Raw genomic sequence first — 25,165 nt, 5'->3', positions numbered from 1 at the left:
CCTAACAAACTTTCTAAACTCCAACACCCTATTAGACCCGCTTCAGTCAGGCTTTCGCTCTCAACACTCCACTGAGACAGCACTGACTAAAGTGGTTAATGATCTGGTAACAGCTAAGTCTAAAGGCCATTACTCACTGCTTATTCTTCTAGATCTTTCTGCTGCGTTTGACACTGTGGATCACACTCTCCTTTTACAAACACTACACTCCCTAGGTCTTAATGATACAGCCCTTTCCTGGTTCACATCTTACCTATCTGATCGCTCTTTCACTGTTCGCTTCTCTGACTCTACTTCCTCTTCACTACCTCTGTCAGTCGGAGTTCCGCAAGGCTCAGTCTTAGGTCCTCTGCTTTTCTCAATCTATACCTCCTCGCTTGGCAAACTAATCAGCTCCTTCGGATTTCAGTATCACTTATATGCGGATGATACTCAAATCTATCTATCAACCCCAGAGTTGTCACCAGTGGTTTTGGGCCGAGTCTCTGAATGTCTCTCTGCCATCTCACTTTGGATGTCTTCTCGCCAACTCAAACTCAATATTTCCAAAACTGAATTACTTATATTCCCGCCAACTAAGAACAGTTACCATCCTGATATCTCCATCACTGTTGACAACTCGACAATCTACCCTACCCAACAAGCTCGTTGCTTAGGGGTCACCCTCGACTCTGACCTGTCCTTTGTTCCCCACATTCAATCTGTCTCCAAATCATGTTACATGCATCTAAAAAACATATCCAAAATACGACCGTATCTCACACAAGACACTACTAAATCTCTTATCCATGCACTCATTATATCCCGCATTGATTATTGCAATAGTCTCCTAACTGGACTTCCCAAGAACAGACTCTCACCACTGCAATCCATTTTAAATGCTGCTGCTAGGCTGATCTTCCTTGCAAGACGCTCATCGTCTGCTGATCCGCTCTGCCAGTCCCTCCATTGGTTGCCTGTATATTACCGTATTCAATATAAAACACTTCTACTTGCATATAAAGCTATTAACCATACTGCACCAGCATATATCTCTGCACTTATCACACAATATCTCCCATCTCGACCACTCCGCTCTGCACAAGATTTGCGTCTCTCATCTGAGCGGATCACTAGCTCCCATTCACTATTACAGGACTTTCATCGGGCTGCTCCCATCCTATGGAATGCCCTTCCATGCACAATTAGACTCTCCGCTAGCCTCCAAACTTTCAAGCGTTCCCTGAAAACTCACCTCTTCAGGCAAGCCTATCATATTTAAGTTCTACACGCATAACCCTCTGAGGCACTTATGTATTATATAGCTTCCCTTCTGGACTTGTAACTTGTTGGGACTGCTATGCTATTACTGGTGCCTGTCCTTGTGTTTCCCTCCTATATCCCTATAGATTGTAAGCTTGCAGCAGGGCCCTCCTACCTCCATGTCTGTCTGTTGTTACCCAGTTTGTTTTATCACTGTTTACTATTGTAAAGCGCAACGGAATCTGCTGCGCTATATAAGAAACTGCAAATAAATAAATAATAAATAAATTGTATTTGGATGTTGGATCACTCATTGAATCATGTACCAAGTCTTTATTTGAATTTTGTCGGTGTAATGAATTGGAATAAATACAGTTTTTTATACGTTGGAATTATCATTGAAATATATAAGTGGTGAAATATCTAGATCACACGGTACTTATGTAGTATCTGGGCTGCCGATTTTTTGATTGTATGCCTTAAGTTAAGGCATACAATCAGATGCGATGCGATATCGCATCGCATACGATGCGATGCGATGACCCGATTTTTCCATAGGATTCAATGTTAAAATGGACTGAGTCCATTTTAACATGGAATTCGGTACTTATGTAGTATCTGGGCTGCCGATTTTTTGATTGTATGCCTTAAGTTAAGGCATACAATCAGATGCGATGCGATGCGATATCGCATCGCATCGCATACGATGCGATGCGATGACCCGATTTTTCCATAGGATTCAATGTTAAAATGGACTGAGTCCATTTTAACATGGAATTCAATGGGAAAAAGGGGTCCTTTTCATACCCCTACTATCCAAGTGGGCATGGAGTTGGATATAAACCTGTGGCGAGCGTAGCGAGCCACCGAGCCCAAAGCGTGGCGAGCGAAGCGAGCCCCGCGAGGGGACACAGAATACCGGCCCCTCGCGGGGCTCGCTTCGCTCGCCACGCTTCGGGCTCGGTGGCTCGCTATGCTCGCCACAGGTTTATATCCAACTCCATGCCCACTTGGATAGTAGGGGTATGAAAAGGACCCCTTTTTCCCATTGAATTCCATGTTAAAATGGACTCAGTCCATTTTAACATTGAATCCTATGGAAAAATCGGGTCATCGCATCGCATCGCATCTGATTGTATGCCTTAACTTAAGGCATACAATCAAAAAATCGGCAGCCCAGATACTACATAAGTACCGATCACACTTCTATTCTTTCCTTTTTTATCTATCTATCTATCTATCTATCTATCTATCTATCTATCTATCTATCTATATATATATATATATATATATATATATATAAAAGAATCCAGATGATGGGCACACTCCCCAGCTACTATATGTGTTGCCTGACGAAGGGCTACAATAAAAGCCCGAAAGCTTGCTACTAAACTCTTGTAAGAGTGAGTCATTTTTGACAGAAAGTCCGTGGGTGCCCGCCTCTGGAAGTCGACTATATATATATCTATACAAACACAGGGAGCCCAGCACTCACTACAACAAACTAACTCACCTTAACATCCAAATAATCAAATAGCTTGCAGCCCATCGCCAAGGGACCCCATTTCACTGCAAGTCCTACACTAACAACTGGTTTTCTTAGGAACCTGGCAACTGCTTACACATCATAGCTAAAATGAACATGTGTTTTTTTTCTTGGGTTAAAGCTCAACTGCCAAGTACCTTTATGGCTTTTAAAGGTGAGACAATCCCAAACACAGCACCTGAATTAGTATTAAAACACATTAATTTTAACTATGTGTAAGAAGTTGCCAGGTTCCTAAAAAAAACAGTTGTTAGTGTAGGACTTGCAGTGAAATGGTGCCCCTTGGCGATGGGCTTCCAAGCTTAAATGCATTGATTAATTCATGACCTAAAACCCCATTATTTATTTAATTGATTATTTGAATGTTAAGGTGAGTTAGTTTGTTGTAGTGAGTGCTGCCCCCCCCCTGTGTTTGTATATATATATATATATATATATATATATATATATATATATATATATGTTGTCAAAGTTTACTGGTTTAGATCACTCTGTCCAGCAGTGATCGGATGGCTGCTGACCACCTCCCCTGAGACAGATAACTGGTACTAAGAGCTAGAGCCAAATGAAGGGGTTGGCTTGTAAGTTTCAGTACCAGGGGGGCAAGGGTTGTGTGTGTGTGTCACTTATTCCAAATGTAGGATGGCAAGATGTTGTGGGTGCTGTGCCCCTACATTCTAGGCATGCTGACGGCACACACTGTCCCTATTTTAAGTATAGGGGGAACAATTGCCTTTCTGGCATAGTGCACCAAAATGTCTAGGTATGGCTCTGGTCTAAGTCCCCCCATACATTGCAATAGTAGTAGGAGGTATGCCTGCAGTTTTGTACAGACACGCTCACTGAACTATGTGCCTGACCTTCCAGTGTGAAGTGTTTTAGGGCTCTTTGCAGATCTCTGAGGCCCTGACATTTCTCCTGTGGTGTGCAGTACTCCAGCAGAACTCCCACTTCTGGCTTACCAAGCTATTCATCTGCCACTCAGCATTACACCTAGCTGTTTTTTCCATGTTAACTTTGTTATTGCTTTCTCTTAATGCTGAGGCTGTGACACATCATTATGACCCCTACACATAGAGTGATGTAGGGGCATTTTCTAAGCGATCTAGAAAGATTGTTTAGAAAATGCCCTCAAATTGCCCTGTGTGTATGCCCAATTGGTCTCAACTCCACATTGTGAGTTGTGTTCTATTTAACTGAGGAATTTTCTCTCTTGTATCCTACCTTTTCCATTATTGTACTTTTGTATGTATCCGGCAGTGACTGTGTGGACAGGGTCGAGTAACAGGACTCTGAATGGCACCTTCAGGCTCCCATCCAGTTGTCTTATGGAGTCTAAATTACTTGTGAATGCTATGTACATATGTTACATAACTCTCTTATAACTATAAGGTAATTTTTACCTTTTCTTCCAAGGATTTGTTTACATAAGGATAACGATAATGTTAAAGCAATATATTTTGAACAAGGAGTCAACTGTCATTAAGATGCTTTTGGCTGTAGTGTGTCCCTTATGACCTGTTCATTTTGGAAAGATGAATCCCTTACTGCCTATAGCTCATAAAACCCCACCTTTAGTAACCGTTCCACTTCACTTGTCGCTGTGCCCAAAGTGTAGCGAGCGAAGCAAGTCCACGAGGTCCATTTTTGCTACCATGTTCAGGCATTTCTCTTCCCCCCTCACATGATGGTCTGTTCTCCAACTTGAAAATATTAGACCTATCCGTAGTACTGTGGCATTACCCCTGCTACGTAAGTTTCATTACCTAAGCAAACCATAAGGAGGCACATAGCACAAAACGTGCCACTCTCCACTGTGGTTCTTCTGTATTTCAGCAGAAAGATACAGACCAGCAGCCAGCGAGCTCTGTACTCGTACTGGGGTAGATGCTAAATTGTAGTGGGCTAAAGGACCTTCCACGCCCAGAGGGAGGAGCAAGGCCGAGGGGCTTGCTCGTTCACTATCCACGCCACCACTGGTTGCCTTTAGTAACCAGGTGATGAGCGAAGCCACCCACCATGCACGAAGCGTGGCGAGCAAAGCGAGCCCACGAGGGTCCGTTTGGGACCCTTCTTTCGACCTTGCTCCTCCTCTCTCCACCCCTGTGAGGTCAGGAGGTCCCTTAGCCCACTAGAATTTAAGGCCCATACACACACTACGATGTCTTCTTAATGATGATGGATAACCCCATTATAAATCACCTCCTTAACAACCCAGAACGACTTCGAATCTTTTAAACATCGTCTAGTAATGTAATGCTGTGAATGACGGACGACTACTAACGATGTGCGTACCCGCGGGTCTTTAAAACCATAGCGATAGTCCATGCATGCACGTCAATTTGGCTATGGTCGTTAACATTGTTTGTTTTTTCAATAGAAAAAGGTCCTGCATCGTTTGTGGTCGTTTGTCATCCGTCATGCACCAGTGATCACCTGCAATGCTGAGGGTGAAAATGAACAATGGTAGTTAATGATGTGACACATCCTTGTGTGTGTATGGACCTTTAGACCTAACCCTCGTACTGCATACCTCCCAACATGATCCTCTCCAGGAGGGACGCATTGCTTTGCTCCTGCACTTCCCCTCTTAATGTGTGATTGCCATCACCTATACTGAAGCACCTTTCTTATAAATGAACCTGTTCAACACAGGTGATGTTAATCATACATTGGGCCAGATTCTCTAAGCTTCAAAAGTGATAAAATGGAGAGTGATAAACAGCCAGCCAATCAGCTCCTGTCTGACATTTTTCAAACACAGTCTGTGATATGGCAGGTAGGAGCCAATTGGCTGGCTGTTTATCACTCTCTATTTTATCACTTGTGAAGCTAATGGTGTGTACACACTTGTACAATGTGCATGAGATTTTGACTCAAAATCTCATCTGGATCGCATGCAGATTGTATGGGCCCTTGCCATCCCGATGCGCGCTCCCGTATCGCAGCCAGAAAGTCTTGGCTGCATAGACTATATAGTGCAGGTCTGCACTATAAAGTCTAAATTGTATGCATAGTCTAAAGGTGCCCACAGACGCTACAATTGTACTGTGCTATGCATTTTTGTCTGTACAATGGTTCTATACAATTTTTCTTCCAGCTTGTGATGCAATGTGCACTTGGATGCATGCTATGCGATGTGATGAACCCATGTTTGTAATGTTAAATTTTAGATGTAGTCTAAAAAGTACGTGCAGCATGTACTTTTTTAGACATACAATATCGGGCTCCTGGGAACGCGGATCGCATCGCACAAGCCCATAAACACCATCCAATAATTGTACATAAGATGCAATTTGTGCTTAAAAAGTACAAAACGCATTTGATAATTGATGCGTCTGTGGGCACCTTAAAGCAGCCCATAAGCAGCCCATACACGCTGCTTTGTGGACGTGCTGTACTAGCACGGATCACATTGCATTGCATGTGCATCCGTTGTGCATGCAATGCGATGCAATGTGATGAAACCGAAGTACAAAAAGTATGTGCTTGCACATACTTTTTGTACTTCGGTTTCATCACATTGCACGCACAACGGATGCACATGCAATGCAATGTGATCTGTGCTAGTACAGCACAGAAAGCACGCCCACGCTGCTATGAGGGCGTGCTTTCCGTGCTGTAATAGCACGGATCACATTGCATGTGCATCCGTTGTGCATGCAATGCGATGCAATTTGATGAAACCTAAGTACAAAAAGTATGTGCTTGCACAACGGATGCACATGCAATGCAATGCAATGTGATCCGTGCTAGTACAGCACGGAAAGCACGCCCACAAAGCAGCGTGTATGGGCTGCTTAATGCTGCTCATACACGCCCCAATACGGGCGTGCGTTCCGTGCTTAACAAGCACGGATCACATTGCATTGCCTGTGCATGCGTTGTGCATGCAATGCGATGCAATGTGATGAAAACAAAGTATAAAAAGTATGTGCAAGTACATACTTTTTGTACTGTGCGATGAGGTGCCGCGGGAGCGCGCACCTCAAAGCACAGAACGCACAGCCCGCATCGCAGCGTGTATGGGCTGCTTTAATTTTAATATAGTCTAAATTGTACAAGTGTGTACACACATTTAGAGAATCTGGCCCAGAGGAAAGTCCAGGAGCAGAGCAATGTGTCCCTCCTGGAGAGGGTCATATTGGGAGGTATGGTACTGGTGGTATTTTTACCAACAGCTTCAGCTACCTCATCTGCCGGCAAAAGGCAGCAGAGCAGCAGGCAGAGACAACAGCAGCAGCGGTCCAGCCCAGCAGCACAGTGGTTAGGAGGAGACGTCACGTGCGTGTGCACGATAGGAGGCGGGACATAATTAGAGAAAACGAGTTGCGTTTGCAGAGAACCAATGGAGAGGCGCAGAATGCGGCGTGGCTCAGATCGAGGCTAGGAACGCAAAGCTGAGCCGCGTGTGCTGTCCGGGTTAGCCAGGTTTCCCCGTGCTGCCCGCGTGTAGTGTGTGTACCAGAGTGACGGCTGTTGTCGGAGCGGGGTATGTGAGGCTGCGGGAACCCCATCCGCACCTGGGTAAGTATCGTGCTGCACCCCGATGCATGGGGCATTTACAGCACTGGCAGTACTAATTCTGTACAGTGTAGCACTCAGGCACATGGCTTCTATCCCCGGTGTACATATATCCGAATGTCATCATGTCTGCTTTAACATGGTGTCCAGCCTTCAGAAAACAGGAGCCAGTGTTATACAGTACAGTGCACTGTTCCCTGTATCATCCGTATAACCCCCTAGTGTTGTATAGTCTATATCCAGCCTCCTGTATATGACTTGCTCAACTTTTGAACATGAGACCCCCTGGGTTAGACTATAACTAAACTGCTTCAGAACATCATTAACACAGGTACCCTTGCACTTTCCGACACAGTGATTCATTTTGCTGCTCTCACAATACTCTAGGCCGGTATTCTCAATGGATGTCCATGTGGATAGTGTAGTGATGGACTGTGCGATGTTTCTTAGCCATCAATGATTTTTATTTGATGGTAGTACTTTTACCATTCGATGGCGGCCTTCCTATGTTTGCCGAAATGAAATGGTAAACATTTGGTGACCTGATGTCAGGCCCGTACTGGGAACAGAAATCGTCCCTGGCATTTTGACAACACAGGCCCACCTGCAGCAGATGAGACCCATGCGTGGCAAAAGGGTGTGTGGCCTCATGGAAAGGAGGTGTGGCATCAGAAAAAGAAGACATTACACATTATGGAACACACCGTAATGCCCATTACACATTAGGACGCACACACCGTAATGCCCATTACACATTAGGACGCACACACCGTAATGCCCATTACACATTAGGACGCACACACCGTAATGCCCATTACACATTATTAGGACGCACACACCGTAATGCCAATTACACATTATTAGGACGCACACACCGTAATGCCAATTACACATTATTAGGACGCACACACCGTAATGCCCATTGCACATTATTAGGACGCACACACCGTAATGCCCATTGCACATTATTAGGACGCGCACACCGTAATGCCCATTGCACATTACTAGGACGCGCACACCGTAATGCCCATTGCACATTATTAGGACGCACACACCGTAATGCCCATTGCACATTATTAGGACGCACACACCGTAATGCCCATTGCACATTATTAGGACGCACACACCGTAATGCCCATTGCACATTATTAGGACGCACACACCGCAATGCCCATTGCACATTATTAGGACGCACACACCGCAATGCCCATTGCACATTATTAGGACGCACACACCGCAATGCCCATTGCACATTATTAGGACGCACACACCGCAATGCCCATTGCACATTATTAGGACGCACACACCGTAATGCATGGGGAAATGAATGATGCATGATGACTCACATGGCCATCCCCTCAGCTCCCCCCCCCCCTCAGACTGGATGGCAGTGCCGGCGGGTCAGGTGCGGCTGCGTCATGTTCGCAATATTACACCACCAACCATGGCTTTTTTAGCCAGCCCCGGTGTGACAGGCAGAGCAGCAGGTGCTTGACATCACACCGACCTGTGGGGAGGCTCTTTGGTTCTGCATGTTGGCAAGTCTCCTGCCGGTCACTGACACCTGCCCTATGTCGCTGCAATCCTCCCGAGTCCCGGTGCTACAACCTCCACCCGCACTTCCGCCTTCCCTCTGGCAGCAGCTCTGTCTTCATGCTGGCAGCGCTGACGTTTCCCAGGCAGCGCTTGTACTTGTCCGAGCTCAGCCTAGATAGTGACGACCAGGAGGCAGCTGGGCGGGCTCAGGCAAGTTACATGTCATGCAGGGGCGGCGTCGGGCACAGTGATTGAAGCCCAGGACTCGAGGCAGCGGGCATTTGCCAGATGGCCAGTCCAGCCCTGCCTGAAGGTCCCGCGCCCTGACCAGCCATGCTGCAGTGCTTCTGCGCATGCGTGCCCTGCTGAAGATATTTGCACATGCTCAAATCATATTACTTTTTCCTATCCAATTCTTTTGATGTGGTGGTCATTTACCATAGAAAGATTAGGCTGAAACCCAGCCATTATTTGATGGTGGACTTCCGATGACTGTCCCTAGGATAGTGTTCTGATGCAGTTTATGCTGCTCAGGGGGACCCATTATCTGAACTTGAATGCCTCAGTGTGCTGCTCCCAGCCTCGGGCGCATCTGATGCCTCAGTGTTACAGGAGGCAATTCAGTTGTTTTCCCCTAAAGCTGCCTATAGGGGGTACAACACATAGCAGTTCAATTGTTGTTCCATTTAACATTGGGGGTGAACATTCTTCTCACAGCATCCTGTGGTTTGAGAAGAAATGAGTGCAGTCTGTGGTTTATCCAGGAATTTAGATGGGGTAAGCTGGGGTTAGCTGATATTTGTGGCAAACACATAGTATTTGTGTGTGATTAGCACAATAATAACCCATTTGAATTGCGACTCCCAGTTTCCTGCCACAGAAAATCGCTCGGTGCATACACACTGAGCAATTACTAGCTTTTGCCTGCATGGACTGATGAAATCATGCATTGGCATTGCTCGGGGGCCTACACACGGACCAATCTGTGCTTACTTTCTAAGCGAGATCTTTGGGAAAAGAGCACTTCATGTGTATGCCCCTTAACCTTTCGCAGTCCAATTTTTTTTTTTTTCACAATTCAAACAGTCTGGTTTAAATGTTTAAATTAATTGTATTTTTTTTATTTTTCATTAAAAAATGGTCTACATTGAATGTTGAACAATGTTAATGTTATTATTTTAAAGTGGCTCCAAATTGGATCTGTTACTAGTGCTAGGGCTGCTGAGGCTGACTAGATGTTGGACTTGAAAGGGTTAATACTATGGGATGTGTTGGTTAAGCTTAGAATACTCACTGGCATTTTATACCCATATTATATTGTATAGTATAATATATTCAGTTATAGTGCAACATACCCTCATAGATATCCATTTCTCAGTAAATATACCCAGGCATATAGATATGTAGCCATGTAGGGAAAACATTTGAATTTGGCAGTATTGTAACTGTCCTACATGTTCAAATCTGCTTACAAATGAATTCACCCCATGCTCAATCATACTATATATTTGCACGGTCAATTATGTATCAGCAGCAATGTCAATATTATTGGAACATTTATAAATAACATATATGATGCAACATTCCTGGGTGATTTTTCGTGACGCACCCTTTTTCTCCCTTCATACTTCATACCAAAATCGATAAATGAGGTACCAATTGTTTGATTACGTTCTAGTCAAAATAAAAAATTGAAATATCACGTTTACACGCTCAACTATTCCACGGCACTGTATGTGATCAGTGTATGAAAAACGTTGACAATATCCCATTTACATGTTCCACATTTCAGCTGCACTGAATCCGCTCAGTATATTAAAAACATGGGGGATTCCACACGCTAAAAAGATTAACAGCACTGCTACATTACCGCCATTGCTGCTAGCAAACCGCTGTGCAGTCTTTTTCCTTCCCTGACCTGACACCTAAAACAGAGCCCGCTCACCTAAATCTCCCTTTATACTCAACCAAAATCAATATATCATGTACCATTTGAAAGATGCAAAATTTGGCGCACTGGCTACCTAGGGAAAGAGAAATCCTCTTAAAGATCAATGGTAGATTTCCTAATTAGCGCATTGTCAACAAGCCTGGTTAACATTTACTCTTGTTAATGTTTTAAAACAGTCTGGTTTTAACGACAATGCAACTGGTGATTGACAGCTTTGGCAAACTGCTTCTAAAGCCCCATACACACGGGGGAGATATATTGCTAAGCCATATATTGCTCAGTTTCTCCTTTTCATTAGCGACCAAAGATGGTCGCTGATGAAAAAGAAACTGCCGGGGGGAGCCCGGCAGTGGTAATCAGCTGGTCGCAGGAGCATGTTCCTGCGACCAGTGATCACTACAGGGGTAAAAACGGGAGCGTGCACACTCCCATCGTGGGCAATATGGCCGCTTAGCGACCATATATCCCGCGATATTACACAAAATCTGTAAAACTAAAACTGTAGCAGGGCATGCTGGGATGTGTAGTTCAACAACAGCTGGAGTGTCAAGGTTACCCATCACTGACTTATAAGTTTGTTGCGCAAGTCATTTGCATGTGTATTTTATATCTTGATTTTTTTTTTTGTAGAATACTATGGAGAAAGCAGAGGAAATTCATTCAGTTGTCGAAGCTGACTGTATTCTACAAAACAATGATATCCTCTCTGTGTGTCAAGAGAAAAAACGATCTGTAACAGACTCTTCTAACAAAAGTCCATTGTCTGGGTGCAATAATGATTTCATACATTGTAACTCAGAAAAAGAAACTTGTGCTGATGGGCAGGTTGTATCTGAAAAAGCAATTGCTGCACTTGATAATATAACAACTGTTAATAATAACAATGGAATGCAGTTACCTTTCACAGTCTCTGAAAGTGAGAAACCGGCTGTCTCTGTTCAGTCTCTGCCACGTGATCTACAGGCAGAAGTAATGGAAGTCGATGAACAACTAGGAGGCATGCATTTTAAAAACCGCACTGTGGCTGAACCTAATGGAAGTGTTGGAGAAACCATATGCCCTCCATCTTGTATTACAGTGGACATGAACGTTTCTTCTAAGGTTGAAGAAGGTTCTTCAGGAGAGGACTCTTCTGACAGGTAGGTTACCGGACCATCATTAATATTGTGTTTGAGATATTGGGGCAGATGTTTTAAGCTTTAACAAGGGTGATAAGGAGAGATAAACGTCCAGCCAATCACCTGCTAACTGCCATGTTACAGACTGTATATGAAAAAAGTCAGTAAGGAGCTGATGGGCTGGACGTTTATCTCTCCTTATCACACTTGCATTTATCTCTTGTTAAGGCTTAATACATCTGCCCCATTGTCTGGTCTGAGATGTATGCATGATTAAGAGCTGAACACTTCAGTAATTGAAATAAGATCTGCATAAAATCATAGGAAGGAATTCAATTGTTGTGTGCACCAGCATATGGTGCCCAATGGAGCACTCGGTGTGGCTCATTATTGAACACTTAGGGCTATTTCACACGCTCCGGCTCCTGCCGGACGGGGAAAAGCCGAGCCGCACACTGTAGTTAATAATGGACACAATTGTGTCCATTCACACGGGACGGCCTGGCCTCCTGGTTGCAGTCGGATCCAACTACTGGAAGTGACGGCTGCCGGGCTGTGGCCATCCCCTCCATTGTAAACTACTGTGTGCGGCACGGCGTCCTGGCCGTGCGGGATTTTGCCATCCGGCAGGAGCCGTCGCGTGTGAAATAGCCCTTGTAACCACTGTAGGATCAATGTATGATGCTCGCTACATGTAGGAGTAGGTTAATCTCTGCTTGTGTTTGATCACTTAGGGCCCGATTCATACCTGCTCGCTAAGCTGTATGTTGTCGCAGCCTAGCGAGCAGGTTAATGCAGCCTTGCCGAAAGCACAAACTCTGCCGCACAAATTCCATTGCAGGGATGCAGACAGATGTGTGATTATCCCGAATGCAGCTTGGTGTAATAGTGTCCCATACCCCCCGGTTACTACCCAGTTAGTGACAAGGGTTGGACTCTGGTTAAGGTACAGCGTAACCCGGGACATCCGTCCTGGGTTCCATTTACAGCACTGGGTAAAAATAGAACTGTGTATGTGATGGCTGTCATCGGGGAGGGAGAGATTGCAGCCACCTCATTTGGTCCGGACTGTTCTAGTTTTTGCCCCAATCCCTTCATTTGTATTCTCTCCCTGATGCCAGTTGTGACTGATGCCTTGCAGCTCCGGCATTCTGGAATCCAGACCGTTCTGGTTTTGACCAAATCCTCAGGAGAAATGAATTTCCAAGTGCTTCAAGATAATATCCTCTCCAGCTGGCAGAAGAGTGATTGCTCCGGCCCAAGAATAACCTGGGTTGTAGCCGCAGTCAGAAAGGTCTATGGGGGTTATTTTGGTTCAGTCCTGGCAAATTCCTTCTTAGATGGACAAAATGATGTGCACTGCAGGTGGGGTGGATGTTACTTGTACAGAAAGAGATAGATTTGGTGGGGTTTTACTTCAAAGTGAGATCTATATCGCAGTGAAAAAATAAAGCAGTCAGTATTTTCCCTGCACAAAAACAAAAAAACTCACCCAAATCTAATTCGGCACATTTTATGCCTGCTCCCCTGCAGTGCACATGGTTTTGTCCATCTAAGAAGGAATTTGCCAGGAGTGAACCAAAATAATCCCCTCTCTTCCGAATCTGACACAGAATAGAACACTTTTGCTGCTGTATTAAGCCTGATAAAGTCAGCAGCCATTCGCATCCTAACCGTTTTTTTTTAAGCCCAGTCTATAACTTGACACTTAGGAGCTGAATTGCCGATATGTTATCACCTTACAATTTATCGCTTCACCAGACATTTGATCCAGTATTCCAAATATTGTATCAGACTTGATATTTTGGTGGGTAAAGGCTATTCCAGTGGTAGCTTGCCTGCAGTGTGGGGTTTTCACCAACAGCAGGACCCATGTTCCTTTACCTAACCGAACACCGTTGGGCCTAATTTAGTAAGGATCGCTAAGCAAAACCAGGTGCACTGCATTTGGGGCAAATGTAACCTGTGCAGAAACAGTAAAGGTGCCCATACACGGTGCAAAGGTGCCGTGCGATGTGCACTCCCACGGGCATCGCACAGCACATAAAGTCTGTGCAGCCTGTGCTTTTTGAACTAGCTTCGGATCGCATTGCACGCAAATCGCATGCAATGCGATCAAGCTCAAAGAAATATTGTAAAGTGTATGGGCACCTTTAGATTTGGGTGTCTTTGTTTCTCTGCATTGTAAATGATCCTTTTTATTAGACCTAAAGCCCAGTGCGTTACAATATTAAATTTTCCACATTAAGGGCATGTTAAGTGATTTATTAAGCTCGGTGAAGTGATCAAGTGTCTGGTTTTTATCACTGGCAAATCAGCTCCTAACTGTGAAGTTACAGGCTTGGTTTAAAAAATGACAAGTAGGAGCTGATTGGCCGGTGATAAAAACCAGACACTTTATCACTTCACCGAGCTTAATAAGTCTACCCCTCAGTGTATTAGCGATCAACTCTGAATCAGGCCCCTAGTCTAATATGGAAGATTATTTTATGCCAGCTACCTTGGGCTCAGATTCTTCACTTGAAATGGTAAAAGCCTCCCTATCTTAGGGGGAAATTGTCCGAGCCACACCTGAGACCATGTAACTTCTTATGCAAAATCTAATGGACAAATTCATCACCAAATTAACAGCAATTCAATTCTACAGCTCATAGATTCCATAAAAGCTTTCAATGCTAGAACGTCTTTCCTTATTACCAGTGACGTTTCTTTTACCTATGGGCTGCAGCCCCCCCAGGTAAAATTCACCACTGTCTAAAGTCAAGCCATGTTCTGGCTTCAATGTGACTGCCAGTGACGTACTTTTGGAAGTCCGACCTGCCAGTCACTCAAGGCAGTCCCATTGGTAGGGGTTCCCTCCCTGCAGGATGCCTCTCTCTGCGCAAATGCATGGCAGCCCCCAAATCTGGTTATGTGCAGTACCACAGATGATACTGCGCATGCGCCATACCCGGGAACTGGACTAAGCCTCCGGGGGCTGCTGCAAAGGTATGCAATATGAAGTTACTGCACATGCAGAAGACTGGTGGCCAGGATGTCTTGAGGGGGGGGGGGGGTACCTGCATTGCGCAGCCCCCCTCCTCCTAAATGGTAAGAGTCGCCACTGCTTATAACACTTGTCTGCTGAATTAAAGTCCTGTGAAGATTGTATGTACACACTGCCCTAGTGCACTTTGAACAAATTGGACACTAGGCAGAGGTCCAGCCCATTTAAGTTGCTTAACTGTAAACTGGCCATTCATCAGAAAGACCTTGCGCACAATCATGATTGCACCCCCCCCCCCCCTCCCCTCCCCTCCCCTCCAATAGCAGTCATGCACGTATTACGGTATTATGTGGTCAGGAGGTTGTTGCTCATTGCGGAAATTTTATTAACAGTGGGATGTAAGCTGGATACACACTAGGGCCCTAATTCAGATCTGATCACAGTACAAATTTGTTCTCAAAATCTGTAAAACCATGTGCACTGCAGGTGGGGCAGATGTAACATGTGCAGAGAGAGAGATGATTGGTGTGTTATTTTGTTTCTGTGCAGGGTAAATACAGGCTGCATTATTTTTACACTGCAATTTAGTTTTCAGTTTCAACACACCTGACCCAAATTTAACTCTCTCTGTACATGTTACATCTGCCCCACCTGCAGTGCACATAGTTTTGTCCATTTTGGGAATAAATTTGTACTGCAATCAGATCTGAATAAGGGCCTAAATGACAAAAAATGCTATTAGCTCACAGGTGAAGAGTTCAGGCATGTTCAGTTACTGCTCGTGTTGAGCCCTTGGGGTGCACTTAATGCTCATTTCTGTTGACCTTTCCAGATGATAACAGGTGCACAGTAAATTTTGGGGGCGTACCACTGGATTACTATGAATGGATATTGCACAGCTTTGAGCACTGAACCCAGAATCCATGCTTTAGCCGTGTGGCTTAATGCTGGATATAATTAAATATCCAAGCATAATGTACCTAAACCTGACTAAGTCCCGGCTGCAACATGAAAAGTACCATTTAGACATCCAATACTTTAGTCCATTTTTGCTCCCCTCAGCCTGTGAGCAGACATGTCCGCACTTTCTGCTGAACGGAGCAACAATTGAATTATTTTATCAGGTGCCCGTTAATTAGGGCTGCTGACAAAATGATTGCATTGCCCCATAAGTGCTTTATTAAAAATTGTAGCTGAATGATAAAAATTTCTTCCTCCATAATACATGAAGGCTTTTCTAGGTCTGCTTACGAAGAAGGCGTACAGTGGGCATTTAGAAACTGTTGCTAAAAGCATTAGAACATATATGTATTTTAGTTTCATGCACCATTTCTTGTTTTTTCACTTAGCTCTGTATATCTAAAATCCTAAAACTTCCATTTACAGAGAACATTAAAAACAAATTGGCTTATCTCCTTAAAAAAAAAATCCCCTCCTTTTTAGCACCTGAATTCCAAATCTTATGGGAAACCAGATCTTCAGTTTTTGCTTGGAATGAAATTGGCCTGCACACAGACTGGCTGTTTTTTACTGGTGAAGGCTTGCAGGTGCTAGTACATTTACACTGTGGAAGCAAGCATGGTTATATTGTATTTTCAGTACGAAGTCTTCAGGGAATTTTTTTTTCAGATGAACCTTTAACAACCAGAGGCTTAGCGTAGCTTCTGTTTCAGTTATGCTCTATTTACTTTATAAGCCTGATGCTCTGGGAAAAAAAGGTTGTTCTAAAAACTTTTAGACATGAGCACAAACCTGCATGTTGCTGTTCTGACAAAAAAATACAATTACGATTACTTCTGCATCGCGTGGTCTTTTTAGATTCTTTGTCATTGTTTAGCACACTCACCTTTTTGTAGTTATATTTAAAACTGAAGATTAGGAGGGTTTTTTTTGTGCATTTTATTCAAATTATTGTTCCTGATCATGATTAACTTTCCTTGCTCATAACAATGGGTGACCTTCAAAAATGGTTTCCATGCTGCAGTAGGTCCCAGGGGGGTGCGTTCATCATGCCAGCGGACGGTATGCCGGCAGACGAAATTCAGTTGTCTGAATCACGACCAGAGTCTACAATGCCGGTGCTGGAATATGACCACACTGGAAATGCCGAAACTAGAATCTTGACAGCTGGCATTCCAATCATAAGTATGAAAGGGGCTAGTAGTTAGGTCACGTTTGGGGATTGTTGGATAGGGGAGGGGAGGTTTAGGCTTTGAGAAGGGGTTAGGCCAGTGGTGGGGAACTATGTTTGTAGGGGGGAGGGGAAAAACCAAGTGCACAAGTGTAGAAGATCTGATACTAATTAGATACAGGTATGTTGGTCCACAGATAATAATAATAATAATATAAATAAAATGTTGTGTTTTATTAGGCAGGTAATGTGTGGAGGTGCTCCCATGAGATTGAGATTAGTTAGAACAGAGAAAGATAAGAGGGACTCTTTTTGTTGGGGCACTCTTTTAAATGATTGAATTTATTTTGAGATTGGTATACTGGGGGTTGTGCATCTAGGGGAAGACTCCGCCTATATGCGTAGAAGTAAGGGCGTTGTGGGCTAGTGCCCATGGTTGTTTTACTAAAATTTAACTTTTAATAGCTCTAAAATCTAAAATAAGGTCTCAATTGGACACACATAAAACATTGAATATATATATATATATATGAAAAACCAAAGCCAGATATGATTTCTCTGGCTATACAATTAGGTGGTGGGGAACCTCAGGCCTGGGGACCGTATAGCTGGTCTGAGTGGCCCTCCCACCCGTCTGGCAGCTTTGCCGGGAGTCGAGTACAGGGGAATTCTCGCGAGAGGTCGGTAGTTCTCGCGAGATTCCTCTTAATCAACAGCAGCCGGAGACTGTCTGTTCTAGTTAACGGCAGCCGGAGTGTGCTGCAGCAGGACAATTTATAAGAGAAATTTTTACCTATGGCCCCCGAAAGATTATTTTCCCCATACAAACGGTCCTTGGCACAAAAGGTTCCCCACCCCTGGGTTAGGCAATTAAAAGGGGGGGGGGGTCATCACTAAGGGGGATTGGTTAGGCTGCGGAGGAGGGTATACAATGGTTCCTGACTTTTCTGTCAGTAGCCTCTGCAACAATCAGTTCAGCTAAATGTAGAAAGCTTTACAAAAATTTCCATGCAGTGTTTCTACTGCACATGCTCAGTTTGCCAAGATTTGTTATGTGCTGCCACATACTGCGCTGTGTGTGGTTTTAGAATTGGTCAAGTAATGACCTGAATTAAGTGCACAACCCTAGTGCTGCAATCCAAATACAGTACTTTCTGCTGTGCCTTTTAGGGAAGGCTACTTATACTTTGCAAAATGGTTTCTTGCAAAGAATGTAGTTTAAAAGGACTACTGTGGTTTGCATAACCCAGCTTGTCTGTGGAGTGTAAAGAAATATCTGAGACTAGGAGAAATCCCAGATACAGAAATCTGACTAATGTGCATCTGGCCAGAACAACTAGAACTTTGTAGATGGCAAATACATTTCCAGTGAGTAGCAGTTCTGAGATTATTAATGACGAGGCACAGATTTGCAGTGTTTGTGGTAATAGTTTGGGTCAATTAACCCAAACTATTACCACAAACACTGCAAATCTATGCCTTGTCATTAATAAGACTGGAAATAACTGGGATCTGCATTAGGCTTTTATAATATAAACCGTACTCCAAACTGATTATTTTAAACAAACTGCCCATGCTCCATCAGTTGTCAGGCCAAGCCCTCACCATGGAACTTTACCAAATTGCATGCACACTGGTGACTTCTAACCTTTACAATGCAGTGGGACACCAGATACCTTCCGAATAGCCTGCACTGATGTTTGGTGAGGAAGACTTGGCTTACAATTTCCATCCCAGTTCATCCCAAAGGTGCTGGATAGGGTTGAGGTCAGGGCTCTATACGGGCCGATCAGTTTCTTCTGGAACTCTTCAAACCATGTCTTTATAGTCCTTGATTTGTGCACTGGGGCACATTAATTTTGGAGTAGAAAAGAGCCCCTGTTTTCCCACTTGTTCTCTGTAAATGGATGGTCTAGGGGAAGACAGAGGGACTCATTGCGCTGAATCATGTCATGTTCCTACTAAACAGTGCCTGTTAGTTTTTGCAGCACATAGCAGGGGGTGGAGCCACAATTACTCAATTATTCGGCTAGGTTTCTCCCACCCTCAGGAGGGGGAAGAAAGGTAGGTAAGTATGCTTTTAGTGATCAAATTAAACAGGTAATCCACAATTGAAGATTTAACTTAGGGCTCGAAGAAGCTTTCAATGGAACCAAGGAATACAAATCCGTTGCTTACAATTGGTTTCGGTTGAAGTCTAGATAGACTGTCAATAGGTTAACATGCAATAGGTGGACATGGTCTAAAGACACACTTCCGGTAGGGCCGGGGATGGTCGCACTCATGTGGAGCTCCCATTCACCGGAGAGGCGGTAAAGGGGCGCAGCCATTGTGTGGCCAGATGAGGGAAGCAGACGACCCCCACCACGGTGTTTCCCGGTGTGGCAGCTCCCTCGCCTGGAGGTGACAACAGAGGAGAGAGGCTGACTGCACCCAGCAAGGAATTGTGTGTGTTCCGCACCCCCCCCCCCCCCCCCCCCCGCGCGCCATCGCCCCGGAGGACTTAATGACAAACTAAATTGGAATAGTTTGATGTCATGTTATGTTACATTGCTGGTCTCTAATTTACATTAGGCATATGTTTTCTATAACTTCTGCTTTATGCGTGTTTTTTCTGTCCTTTGTATTTTTTATTCATGTATGTATGTTTTTTTCATGAGTATTAAAGTGCCCATTGGTGTGGTGTGTCGTGCCGGTAATCCACTAGCATTGTGTATCATGGCAGGCAGGATAGGGTGTAAAAACCTGTAGTCATGGTATATGTTGTGGTGGGCAGTGGCACTGGACTGCCATACTTCATATGGTGCCAATTACTCATGTTATTTGAAGTTATTGTATGTCACTGGCGCCGGGGGTGAGCGCATCTATGTGGAGAGTTGGAGTTGTGGGGCGGGCGGCTTCCTGCACCGTGAGACGCACGCTCACTGTTGCTTAGCAACTGGGTGCGTGTCAGCGGGCGGAAGCTGGTGCTGACAACTTCCGATTCTGACAGTGGAGGCGGATGGCGAGTCCCGGGCGTCAGGCGGTGATTGTTGTAAGTATAAATGTCTGCACTTATGTATTGTATATTGCTGTAGGTTTGGAGCTGAAGAAGGGGCTCATACCCCAAAACGTCCTCCTAAATACACCTGTTTGTAAAGCTGGTCGTCTCCTTGAGTGCCGTTATTGTCCCTGTTGGGATTGGATGGATATATATCTCTATCTATCTATCCGAGGATATAAACGAGACAGCACTCAGTTTGAATCAATGTGAATCCATCACAAATTTTTATATAGGTAATTCAGGTATCAGCCAGATACATTCAGATTTCCAAAAAATAGCAGGGAACACTTTGGGAATTTAAGAACATAGTCACCCATGTATGCACGACTTCATTAGTCAAATTGGCAGTCGACAGATCTGTTTCGGCATCACATGCCTTTTTCACAGACTGACACACATATAATAATTTTTTTTTTTAGAATTCTTCTTACTTTACTATCCATGTTGACTACAATTATGATTGGTGAAGTGCGCCGAGCGAGGCACAAGGCCTAAAGCATGGGGAGTGAAGAATTATACCCCTTTTACACCGCCGAAAAATCTGGGTCAGCGGCGGGTCAGACCCGGATCCTCTGCGGTGTAAATGGGGGGTATCCGTGTCCATTTACACAGGTCCTCTACCCAGGTCCTGACCTGGGTAGAACCCGGATGGGACCCGTGTAAATGGCGGTGTAAATGGTCCCGCTGCGGGTGCAGGCACCCGCAGCGGGTCCACAGCGTGCAGCGCTGGGGAAGCTGTCCCCACGTGCTGCAGGAGGAGCGGGGTCCCTGCGTATACTGAGGGGAGATGGGGTACCTGTCAGCGGCCAGCTGACACGGCGCTGCCACTGCTGTATCTCCCCCCGGCGGCCGGTCCTTGCGGCTGATGGGAAGTCAGTGTCGGCGGTCCCTCTGGCGCAGGGGAAATAGTACTATTTCCCCTGCGCCAGAGGGACCGCCGACACTGACTGTGTATCCGCCGCAAGGACCGGCCCCCGGGGAGAGAGACAGCAGCGGCAGCAATCATATAGTGATGGCTGACAGGTACCCCCTCTCTAACTTTCTAGAGTCGCGCAAACTGTTTCTGTGGCGACAGTCGCACTAAAGTCGCTTTCAGCGTTTCTCCACTGGAAGGCATCACTACCTGCTGAACCATGGTGTTCTATTCCCTGAGCTGGATACTCCGCCGTATATTCGTGACCAGAAAAACAAAATCCGCGTAGTGGATAGAAATTAAATGGAAAAAAAATCCTGGATATATATAGATATATAGATATATATATCAACAAGGAAAGGCAGGGGTGACCCAGGTTCAGTGTAAATGGTGCAGACCCAGGTCGAAGTGCTGTGTAAATGCAGTATAAAGCAGGGTCAGACCCTGGAAACTCCAGCGTTCAAAGACCAGGGTCGGACCAGGGTTTTTGGTGTAAAAGGGGTATTACACTAATTGGGGGTCCTTGTGGCCAAAAAAATAACTCCTGTTGACCTATTGCTGGTTATCTAGACACTGATCTAATAATCCCATAAGATTGCTATGCAAATTTCCATGGAATTTGCCCAGACATGTTGAAAAGCTTTAAGTCTAGCAAATTCATAAATCCATGTCTATCATGGTTGCCTAAACTCCCAGAATGGCCGGGAGGCTCACGAAAATCGTGTCCCCCCTCCCGACCCCCCGGAAAGGTGGGCAACCCTACCGGGTACCAGCCATGCACACCCCCCTGCATTTCCCCCACGGCAGCGTTAATTTCCTGTGTGCTTCACAGGATTTTCAGTACTGGGGCAGGGCTTGATGACGTCAACATCAGGACCCCCCCCCCGAAGTGCTGCTGACAGTCTATTCTCTTTAAAAGTAGGCATCCCTAATGTGTGTGTGCATTTTCCTCCCTGTAAAATAATAGTTGCATAAACAGGGGTAAGATACCTAATGTTATTAAAGCCTGACATACTGTACCTGACTGATACTGTTTTAAACGCAAGCTTTTTAACTCAAACCATAATACACATCATATGAATGGGAAAGTTGTATGATTGCACTAAAAGTTGCAAACATTCATGCTTCTGCGTTTCCAATTTTTTTTTTAAAACTGCCCTTGGGTTTCCAAAGCACTAAACCGGTATATCCACTAATTATACGCAAATACTCTGAATGCTTTTGAGACGTTTCGTGGCAAAGATTAAATGCAGGTGAAAAGCACTTGTTTTTTTGAGACAAATCGTAATACATTTTTGTTTTTTATTTATAGTGATTCTGAATCAGATTCATCATCCTCTACATCAACTTCCTCTTCTTCCCTGGTTTCAATTCTCCAAGTAGATGAAGAGGAGCCATTGGAAAGCAGTTTTGTGCCTTTGAAAACCAAAGGGGAAATACTTGTAAATGTGAGTACATTCCAAAAAGTTTATACCACTCTTTTTTTTTTTTCCGCAATGTGTTTTCGGTTCTGGCAAATTCAGCTAGTTGATTCCAGTTGCATGAGACCATTCAAATCCATTAAAGTATAAATATCCTCATATGTAGGTCAATATATCAGCAGTCTATATAGTAACATAGTAATTAAGCCTGGAAAAAGACTTAAGTCCATCGAGTTCAACCTATCTAACTTGTAACTACTGACTTGAGTAAGTCGTATCTATTGGATTCCCTTAGTGGCCAAAAATTTATTCAGTTTTGATATAAATTCTTTAACAGTAGTTGCTGTAACCACCCCACCGGCAATGAGTTACCGAATTTTACTGCTCTAATGGTGAAAAATACTCTTATTAATTCAGTACGGAATTTATTTTCCTTGAGCCTCAGTACATGCATGTCCTAAGTCAGGGGTAGCCAACTCCAGTCCTCGAGCGCTACCAACAGTTCATGGTTTCCAGACCACCTAGCAGGTGCACTCTTTACTCACTGACAAATTACTAAAGATCCCCAGGTAGAGATAATTACTTAACTTGTGATTCTGTGAGGAGACCTGGAAAACATTAACTGTTGGTAGCTCTCGAGGACTGGAGTTGGCTACCCCTGTCCTAAGTATAGACCTGTTAGTGAACAAATCATCTTCCAGTTCCATATGATTCCCAATCCTGTATTTGAACATAATAATCCATATCACTTCTCGATCTCCGTTTCTCCAGTGAAAACCTATTCAGCCTTAACATTTATCTTTCTATTCTAGTGATTCGATACATTTATGTCCTTTTTAAGGTGAGGTTCCCAGAACTGAACACAATATTCCAAGTGTGGTCTCACCAATGCCTTGTAGAGAGGCGCTATTTCATTGGCATCCCTTGAATCCATTCCCTTTTTAATGCATGTCTGTGTCCTGTATGCTTTTGCTGTTGCACTTGCCTAATTTTTTTTATCTATGATGACCCCCAAGTTCCTACAGCAGAATTCCCTATAATAACTCCATATAGCCTATAAGTACAGGTTGAGTATCCCGTATCCAAAATGCTCGGGACCAGGAGAATTTTGGATAGCGGATTATTCCATATTTCGGAATATTTTAATATTTAAATTATCTATTTTGAAGTATCTTGCATTTATGCTGTATAAACACATAAAATACACACATATATATTTTATTACCACATGAAATGCACACAAATATATTTTATTAGTACACAAATTTTGTTTCATGTTTTGAAACCTTGTTTTTTAAACAATCTCAGATATTGAATTTGAAGGCCAAGCAATCATTTTCTTGTACATATATAGTGCCAGTTACATATCATGTCCCCAGTGATGCTGGTACAGATGTCCCCAGTGAGTTTTTAGCAAAACAACATTTTTTTTTCACTTTCTGGAATGTATGGTTTTCGGAATAATTCGGATAACGGATATTCGGATACGGGATACTCAACCTGTAGCTTGTTCATTTTTGTTCCCATAATGAATTACTTTACATTTATCAGTGTTAAACTGCATTTTCCACCTTTCTAGTTTAATTGAACAACCCAGAAATTCGACCCTGGTTATAAGAAGGGTTATTTCCATTTAATTGTGTTCTTTATTTACAGGCGGTAACACCTTATTGGTGAAATTGCTTCTTCCTCCTGCGCTCAGTCACATTTCTGTTTTTTTTTTTTTTTTTTTTTTATATAAGAATGGTTAAACACAGATAGCCCTCTGTATAATGGGAGACCTGGTTTTGTGTGAAAGTGCCGAAACCGATCTGATCCGGCATCGCTATCTGAAAGCGTTATAGGAATGTTACCTTTTAATATCACCTGTCAAAATCATTTTATTGATGTCTCCATAAAATAGGAGTGCTACATGATCTTTGCCAGTCCCAAAGAGCCAAAGTCAATCAGCACTCCTGATTTCGCAAGCCAATCTGTAAGGTTTATTAACAAGTCTGTGTACACACTGTGCAATAATCGAACCAATCGAATCAAAATTTGCTGATTGGCATCGTTATTGTGCAGTGTTTAGATAACGTAATTATCAGTCCTTGAGTGAATAGGTCAGCAGATGTGACTGACTTTTGGAAAAGCCTTTCAGAAAAAATGTAGATCTAATGACGGCAAGTCCAACAGCATTATAGGCAATGCTAAAAAGTACATGACAGAACACTATGACCTCCTACAAAAATAAACCGGAACAAAAAATCATGTCTCAAGACTTTTTTTTTGTACACGACTACATGGATTAAGCATTTAAAACCCTAAAATCACTTTTATTTTTAGACTTCTTCAAATTGTTGCCTTTACGTAAAAAAAGAGATCATCATCATTAAGTCGTTATCATTTGATTATCCAATTAAGTTGTTTACAACATAATTTCTCTTTCTTTGCTTGAGCGGATGCAAAACATCAATATAAGCTGTATTTATTACGTACGCAGATAGATACTAAATAATGGAAATATGCCTCTTAAGTTATTTTTAAGGACTAGCATACTGGAGTAGTTTTTATCAAGTACTATACTTTTTATGTGTAGCTGTCTGACTTTGTGTTCTCTTTTTAAAGGAGGTTGTATTGCAGTTGTTTTGTACAGTGCTTTGGGGGGGATTTTAGTACCCTCTATTTTATAGGGGTATTCAATGCTGTGGGCGAGTGGTGACAGCGAGCAGAGCTTCCTGCTCGCTGTCACCACTCACACTGACAGTATTCAAC

At 43.7% G+C, this 25,165-nt stretch overlaps 1 protein-coding gene across 1 annotated transcript in view; it reads left to right on the top strand.

Annotated features, from left to right (window-relative positions):
• The first annotated feature begins 7,102 nt into the window (after nucleotides 1–7,102).
• The window catches only part of NAF1 (nuclear assembly factor 1 ribonucleoprotein), an 83,260-nt gene continuing 65,197 nt past the window's right edge, over nucleotides 7,103–25,165 (top strand). Inside the window, exons 1-3 of the mRNA XM_083172711.1 lie at nucleotides 7,103–7,315; nucleotides 11,430–11,938; nucleotides 22,303–22,438. Coding sequence (XP_083028837.1) covers nucleotides 11,436–11,938; nucleotides 22,303–22,438 — 639 coding nt within the window. The 5' untranslated portion in view covers nucleotides 7,103–7,315; nucleotides 11,430–11,435. The remainder of the gene's footprint in view (nucleotides 7,316–11,429; nucleotides 11,939–22,302; nucleotides 22,439–25,165) is intronic.

This window comes from Crinia signifera, chromosome 1 (assembly GCF_055691185.1).
Source record: "Crinia signifera chromosome 1, ASM5569118v1, whole genome shotgun sequence".
Classification (NCBI taxonomy): Eukaryota; Metazoa; Chordata; class Amphibia; order Anura; family Myobatrachidae; genus Crinia; species Crinia signifera.
This window is presented reverse-complemented; position numbering and strand designations above follow the sequence as displayed.